This window comes from Nicotiana tomentosiformis, chromosome 4 (assembly GCF_000390325.3).
Source record: "Nicotiana tomentosiformis chromosome 4, ASM39032v3, whole genome shotgun sequence".
Taxonomy (NCBI): domain Eukaryota; kingdom Viridiplantae; phylum Streptophyta; class Magnoliopsida; order Solanales; family Solanaceae; genus Nicotiana; species Nicotiana tomentosiformis.
The window spans coordinates 134,519,244-134,528,126 of NC_090815.1; the positions used below are offsets into that span (position 1 = coordinate 134,519,244).

At 34.1% G+C, this 8,883-nt stretch overlaps 1 protein-coding gene across 1 annotated transcript; it reads right to left on the reverse strand.

The window, feature by feature from the left end:
- Nucleotides 1-467: 467 nt before the first annotated feature.
- LOC104111944 (plastocyanin A'/A'') lies at nt 468-2,132 on the reverse strand. Its single transcript, XM_033660197.2, has one exon. The coding sequence runs from the start codon at nt 1,040-1,042 to the stop codon at nt 533-535; it is 510 nt and encodes a 169-aa protein (XP_033516088.1). The 5' UTR covers nt 1,043-2,132; the 3' UTR covers nt 468-532.
- Between the last annotated feature and the right edge of the window lie 6,751 nt (nt 2,133-8,883).

Here is an 8,883-nt window from a genome sequence, read left to right on the forward strand (position 1 = left end):
TTAATTTCAGCTTTTTCCAGTTTTTAGAAAAAAAAATTGCTTTAAAAAATTACTTTTCGGATATGGGTAATGTGTCTTTTTAATTAATTAGGATATATTTAGAATTGACCAACAAGACGATGACACGTGTCCCTCCGTTTAAATGATGGGTATATTTGGACCCAAAGTATGACTGTAGGGGTATAGATAACCCAATAGTATAACGAGGGTTATTCTTAGACCATTTTTGAAAGTAGAGGGGTATATTTGGTCCTTTGCGATTTTATAATTGGTCCATTTATTCTATTTTCAGAAGGGAAAAAGAAGAAAAAAAGCAACATCCCCCCCATTACATTCCAGAAAAGTTGGTATTAATCACAAAATGATATTATTTAAGTTTTACCTCAAGTCCTCATCCATGATAAATCCCCAGCAACATAAATATGCAACTCTTCTGAGTTCTCCTTACCTCAAAAAGAAGGACAATATTGAAACGAAAATGGTGAAATGATGCGAATTCAAATCAAGTATTACATGATACAAAAGTGAGAAATTAGTTAACAGTAACTTTGCCAACCATTCCAGCTCCCTGGTGAGGCGCACAGTAGAAAGTGTAAGTTCCTTTCTCACTCAAAGTGACAGAGTAAGTCTCCCCTGGTCCATTCAAATACTCCTCTTCAGACATGGAAATCTTACTTACATCCACACCAGCTGGGATTTCATCTTCATCAAATACAACGTTGTGGGGGAACCCGGCATTGTTCTTGAACGTAATTTTCTCACCGGCGCTAACGCTGAAGTTTCCAGGAACAAAAGCAAGACCGCCATCATCGCTACCAAGCAACACTTCAATAGCCATGGCATTGCTAGCAAGCATAGCACTAGCAGCAGTGGCGACAACAACAGCACCGACGTCTTTCAAAGACGCCTTGACCGCCAACTTGGTGGCCGGGGTAGAGGCGGCCACCTTGGCGGTGGTGCTAACTCTAGAAGCTGAGGAAGCACCAGCCTTAAGGCCAGTGAAAGATGGGATAGCAACAGCAGCAGAGGTGACTGTGGCCATTGTTACTAGATATGATGTTGATGCTCTTTTATTGGCTTAGCTAAATGAAAATTTGGAATCAAGAAAAGATAGGAAGGGGCTGATGGGGTTTTAATATGGGAAGAGGTTGATTCTTTCCTTACAATAAATGAGTGGTGTATACTTGTGGATGTTTATGTGATGAGATGATGGACTGTTATCTTATGTGAGTGAATGATATTGGTTGATATGGATCATATCATTCTGACGTGGAATATGTTTATGTAAGGTGGAAATTGGAGGCTTAGAGTCACGTCGAACCAAAAAAGTTGCGCCACTAGTACAAGGTTGATAATATATATTTCCAGCAGTAGATTTTGCATTATTTAACTTTCTGAAAGTCCACAATCAAGTTTGCGATTCACGAATACACAATTCTTTGAAATACTATTATCATGGGCAGTGATAGATGTAACATGTAGTTTACTGTCTTCGATTTGAATAATAGGTATAATTATTGTGGTAGTAATGATAATATGAATTAAGGTGGCAATTCATATTGCCATCCTAATTCATTTGAATATTATATAATATATATAAGGATTTAAAAATATGTAAATTTATGTTAAATCAAGCCACTATCACACAGGTGGATGGGTAATTAACGATTTAGAATTTCTTGTCCAATGTTTATCAAAAACTAGTAAAAGAACAGAAGTTTCCAACTTTGTGTTTCAACTTTCAACTTTGTGGCAGTATGTTAATAGAAAATTAGTGCTCACTTTTTGCAGGTCGTAAGATGATATTGTCCAACTTACATTTCTTATCTTCAGAAAGATGTCATTATCGGTAATTGTGTGATGTTGAATGAGACACGATTAACTAACCAAAGCCTCCAAAAAGGAAGACATTTCAAAATAAATATACCTTCCAACAGAAGATTAAGAAAAAAATTTAACATGTACACGCTTAAAAAATTATTGTGCAGATTTACCTGTTGTAGCACGATATTACTAGTTATGTAGTTATTTTTAGGTAATGTGGTCGTGTAAATTGATGCTCCAGAATTGATGCTCCAGAATTGATGCCCATTTCCAAATTGACTGATGACAGAATAAGCTACAGAAATTAGCAAACACTTTCCTTTAAAATTTATACTCATATTTATGCTTCTTGTTGGGTACTTTAACGTACTGCCCTTACTCCTGTTGTACTGCAACTGTACTGAGTGGTTTTTGGTATAAGCCTTAAGGTCTCTGCCTTCTAATTGTGCTTTCAATTAACATGGTGACATGCTTAGCAAATATTTGAAGTTATTGAGTTCGGAATTCTAGCCTTTTTATGTTACTGGATTTTAAAGTAAGAATTTGTACGTATTTAATGAATTTCTTAAGACAAATATAGGGTTTGCACTAAAGCTACTGAGGTTCGATAGAACCCGCTATCGAAGCTCTATTTCTGCTCCCGGTGACATGTATAACAAACCAAGAGGGAGCTAGGTTTTTGAGTTTATTGTTTCTCTAGTATTTCTCTTATCGTTGGACAAATAAAGTGGATACTTTAATTCGCCACTCAGGGGTAGCTCTAAAGTCTTGGCCATTGCCTTAGCCCTTTGAAATTTGAATGCCCCACATTTATTTTAAACTCTTATTATTATTATTATTATTATTATTATTATTATTATTATTATTAGTATATACTATATAATTTATATAAATAATTATTATAAAGAAAAATATTACAGTATATTTTTTTTGTTATTTGATTGAGGTTATTTTATACCAATAAGTTCATAAACTATGATACTTTTCTCACTCATTAATTAGTATATTTGCTTCACTTTTCAATTTTAATTTTATCCCTTTTATATAGGAATTAAGTTTTATATCGACAACATAATGAATTTCTTTTACAATCTTCTCTGAAACTGCATGAATACAAAAGCAGTCATGCACCGATTTTGGTTTAGTGTAATTCAACATATTATATTGGGTTATTTATAATTTATTTTAGATATTCACCAATAAGTACTACTAATTAATAGAATGAACTACAATTATCGTTTAAAATGATTAGAAAGAGTAAATATTTTTGACACCATCAATGCTCAAAACTTAAGCTATTATGTTATGTACGTTTATTTCTTTTTCTTGGCTGTGATGATGGCCAATTCAAAATTTTCACTTTGAGTTCTGGACCTCAACATCTGATAATCCACCACTTTATTCTTTGTGCTCTTCTTCCTATTTTTTGTTTTTTTTAAATCCGCTATTTTTGTCTTAAATAATTAATTTGTTGTTTAGAAAGCAAATTTTGTTATTAGTGTAAAAATTTTATAGAATAAATTTAAGGGCCTCTCAATATAGTTTCGCCTTAGGCCACAAGATCCGTTGAGCCACCTCGCCAGTAACATTCAATCGATCGGTATAGTTGTAAGAGAACCTGGTGGAAAGAGGGTGTCCCTATTAGTAAAATTTACCCGCACAGACATGCGTTCATGAATAGACTCATCTCACTTGGTCATGACTCATGGTTAATTAATACATGTTTTCATCTAATAAAATTACTTAACTATGATTAATTGATACAGTTTTGTATAAACACCATATGCTTGTACTGATGGGAGACATCGAGTATCCAATGAAATAGCCAAGGTACCGCAAGCTGGTCTGGACCACTGTTATCAAACATACTAGTAAGGTTAGCCCGGGCTTTGCTCGGGCCCAACCAAAGCTTGTTCCAGCTACTGTTCTTTTTGTCTCTTTTCAAAAGTAAAAAATACCATCTTACATAAACACAATTTATACCAAGGAATATGAATTGCATATCAAGTGAAGTAGCTCACATATAATTTTCTGGTAATGCCATTATGCAAAACTGAAAAAGGTAGACATAAATATCTCTTTGTGAAAAGGACTGAACTATTATTTGTTCTTTTATGTTAGCATGAAGATCAGAATGGTTTGTTGATCTTCCTGGGCTTCGCTGACATTAGGCAGTCCAATTGTCTGCCGTGCGTAAATAAACCTAAAAGTTATTACCAGATTTTAGGAAAACAATTAGTCAAGTAACTTGTATTGTTCCAACTATAGAATGATAAGAACAGAAGAAAAATATGGCTATCTGATATAACAATCAGAGACAACTGTTTTGCAGTCTAGAACACATTCACTTACCATTAAGTGCAAGTGAATCCAACACATAGGAAAGATTGTTAATGATCAAGATGTCATAATAGGCGGAAACCATATAACAAGAAGATTATAGTAAACAATAAAATAAACTATAGTAACAGTGAAATAAATTAGCCATTGGCGTAACTTTAGGAATCGATTTGTGATGAAAACACTTGTAGATCATGAAACACATCAGCTGCAAGTCTCATAATCAGCTCAGCAGTATTTTGCATTATAGACATAGCTGAACACTAAAATAATCATATTGACAAAAGGTTATATAACAGAACTAGTATAATACCTCCAAATAGTTTTAGCAAAATAATCTGTGCTGCAGATGTCATTCACAGTCAGTGGCATATGTATAGTAGCAGACACATCTTGATACCAGCTGGTGTGTAAAATTAGAAACTCTATGGTTAGTAGGAAGATTGATTGTTTCTTAAAGTTCTTCATATATAGTAAGAAACAGCATATTTGTGCCAAATCTTTTTGTTAGTGAAAAATATAGTTTTTCTTGGTATCATTATCTCCCAAGTAGAAGTTTATGTGAAATTGTCAGAATAATCCACCTAAGTGTAAAGTGCAAAGTGGAAAGAAAAAAGAAGAAGAAGAAGGAGAAGAACCTTAGGGATGATACAGCTTTACAAAGTGTAGATTAACAGGAAAATTTCTCAGTTGTCAAAAAGAATTACATGTGTTCATTTATAAAACAGGGGAATTATTTCGCAGAAGGTAATCTTCACATGAGATGGAGTAATAATTTTTCACATATCTATTTGAAAAGTGATGAAGAAGGAGTAAAATCAAGTATGTACAAATAATCAATGGCAATGAAAGGGTTGTGGAACAATAAAAAAAAGAGAAAAGAAATTGTATCTAAAGGGGAAGATAAAACTCAATGAGTGCAAACTAAATCAGAAAAGAAAGTGAACAAATTAACGATAGCACACTGAACTATCCACATAAACACTTAAACAAACACATATAACTAGTGATAAAATTTCAGTATGCAAAATTGTGTTTCAATGTGCTACTGGAATGTATGCTCCAAATGAGTAAGGGAAGAAGCTTCCAATCATCAGTGGTCTGCCAAAACATAAAGCTATGAAGCTCTTAACACCAATTGAATAAGAGGAATACATTAATGGCATGAATGTTCCTAGACAAATCATCAGCATACTTGATCTAAGCAATCGTGAGTGTGCGTCCATATTTTAACATTTATAGATCCATTTTGAAATTACATTGTGAGTGCAATTAACGGGAATATTCTTCCGATCACATGGATAAGTTATTGAGTATCCATTCAGAAGATTAAGTTGTATCAATTTTTAAGACTCAATGGTTTGTTGAGGATGCTATTCGTATTTCTGTATAAATCACATTATCAAAAGTAACAAACTTTTTCAGAAGACACTATTTAATTCTACCATGCTTATACACCAAACATAGTAGCATCAGTCAAATGTGAATCAAGGTATTGACGCAGTCACACAACCAATAATCTGAAGAATTTATTCGGGTTAATATACACATACACCCTAGAATCCAAAGAATTACATAAATGACTGACCAACAATATGTGATATTTCACAAGTTCGCCCCATATATATATTTTTTTTATAGATATATATGTAAAGATTATATAGATAGAAGTGTTATTCCATATTGTTTCCTAGATATTCTTATGCTGAAATCTGATTAAAACTTCCACATTTCATGGTTTCTAGTTGTTCCTTCATTTATTTTGGATGTTTTTGCTCTTTGCAACACGTTGTCGATGCATTTGATTCAAGGTTATTTGTAGTTATCTCATCCAATAAACTTCAGTTCAATAAAGACATTCTCTCCTGCAACATTTCATGACAGAATCTTTACCTTTGGTCGAAATATTTGTTACTGTGGGCAGCCTGTTTGTAGTCTTCTCCTAAAGTTGCTAAATTGCTCAACGCAAATAACTATGGTACGATACTTACTGTAGAAAAATTTACATTTCAAAGCACCTAATCCATTTATCGTACACAATATTCCATCATTTAAGATTGAGAAATAAACTACTCAAAGAAAAATCAAGATCTTGCTGACATGGCTACTACACTACTCTAAAGAACACCTAATAACTAAAGAGAAACCACATACTCGAAGCCTCCTGTTATTCTGTAGGATGAGAACAAGTGCCCCAACATTTGTGATTGAGATATAAACTCAGACCGGGCTCCAAAAAAAGAGTGAGACACAAGATATTGAAGTTATAATATAACTATTTTTCTTCCCGTTGAACTTTTCTTTTGTATTCAAACAAACACATACAAGAAAATCGTTATTTTTCTTGTGTTTCCTTTATTTTATCTTTCTTAAAACTCAACTGCGCATTGCTCTTTTGGTGTTCAAAAGGATACATAAGAAGATATGGCAGTAAAGGGTGAGTGAGTCACTAAGCAATTGCTTGTGTGGCAAAAATTAAAAAGGAACACACACTGATTCGGTTACATTTCCCCCCTCTTTTTGTCTAACAAAGTTCATTTTTGCTTTCTTGTATACTAATCAAGTAATCAACTACTCAATTCCGAACTGATTAGATCAATATTTATTTCATTTTAGTAGTAAGTTCATATAAATAGCACTTTGAATCTAATTATCCCAAGCGCAGAGGAAATTCAATTTTTTAATAAGCTTCTAGGTTAACATCCTACCGATTGTACTGTAGACAATTCCCAACACAGTGCATCACTAAGGTCATCTTAGGTTGATTTTTTAGTGTCAATAAATCGAAAAGCTGGCTTTATTTAACCACCAAGTTGATAGTTTATAAAGGCAAAAATTAATTATAAAAACATATGCTAAAACAATCTATGCATTATAGAAATAGCAAAAGAATCCATCTCAAATACCCATAGACCGTCAGCCTTTGAGAAATATGTTAAAGCCCCAAATACCCTAATTATCGCCAAATAAACTGACAGAAAACAATTGAAACAACTTCAACGCACAACTGAGAAAACGAGAAGCACATAAGCTAATAATTGGAAAATTAATTGATAGAGAACGAAGATAACAAATTCAACATTCACCTAAGATGAAGAGGTCAGAGATCGAACAAAGAAACAAAGGTATTTGATGATATATACGATCAGCAAAAACATAGTAGAAGCGAGAAGAAAAACATAGCAAATATTTAGTAATTGAAGTGAAGCGGTTACCTCGTCCTTGGTAAGTCAACTGATAAGTTTGGTCGTTCAAGTATTTTTTCCAAAACAATAGAGAAGACAGAAATATGCATTAGAAATTTAACAAAATGGTAATTCATTGAAGAATTTTCTCAAACACCTAGAGAATTTTAATAGAAATGGCATTTGTTCAAGAATTTTCTCGAATATTCCTCAAGACAAATACAGATAAAGATGAATCAAGAGATGATAGAAGGGATACCCAACAGAAAATACGATTGACGGAAAAAAACACACTGCAGTAAAAAGTTGAAAGTCCTCAAGACAAATACAGATAAAGATGAATCAAGAGATGGTAGAAGGGATACCCACCAGAAAATACGATTGATTGACGGAAGAAAACACACTGCAGTACAAACTTGAGAGCAAGAGGAGAGAGAGAGAGCAGATGTTCTGAGCGTTACTTTTCTGGAGATGCCGTTCGTTCGAGATTTTTAGCTGAGAAACCAGGGGTGCTTCCACATGTTAAAGTTGGAACTACACGTGTTAAGCTGAGTGATCGACTGAATAGCTTTGAAATGACAGAAGTATCCTCAGATTAATTTTTATTTCCATGAAAGCACACATATTGACCTAGAGGTGCTTGCAATTCTCTCTTATTAGTAAGTAGTAACACTCTTGTAGCATGGCCAAGCACAATCAGATTTCTACATGCTCATCCCAAGGGACATAGCACAAAAGGATAGTCTACAGCATGATAAGAGTGTGTTCGTATATTCTTGTACCTTTGAAAAGCCTTCAGAGAATAGTAGTGATGACAAATGAGGAGACTCTAGGCCCCCTAATTATGTAACTTACTGAAGAACAGAGTAGGAGAAGGAATTAGAAGCAATGACTTGGATCAGAGGCAAGGCAACTAATGAAATTCCACTGTTACACAATACTATGGAAACAATAATATAGATACAAGATAGCGCATCATTCCTCGTCTCCTTCCCTCAAATACGATGAAATACTACAAATCCCCTTCTTCCTATGGTAAAACTAAGGACCAGTTAGGGCGAAGGACCTTAAACCTCAGACCATGTCACCAAAGGGTAAGTAGGAAAAGCCACTGTCGGCCTTAAAATGAAGTGCCCAGTAACACAGTTCCTTCAATCAAAACCAAAATCAAGCAATGTTCCATTCTAGATAGGAAGTTCCTTATCCAAAATATTTCCCTAATATAACCAACCAACCACTGCATCAAGCATCAGTCAGGCTGTCTTTTATTAAGTTAGGGTTGTAAGAGAAAAGCTACAAGTTCCAGTTCAAAAAGCTGACAGTCACTGCATCTAGAGCTGCTTTTCATTCCAACGCAGTTACAAAACTCAAGAGAACATTTTCTCAATCAAGAAAAGCAATGTTGTTCTTTTCAGCCTTTCTGAACCATATACTTCTCGATTTCTCAAGAACACAACAGGCATATAGAGCCAAGATGAACCAGCAAAAACATAAACTCTGGTATGGCGATACAAAATCGCTTATGCTTAACAGG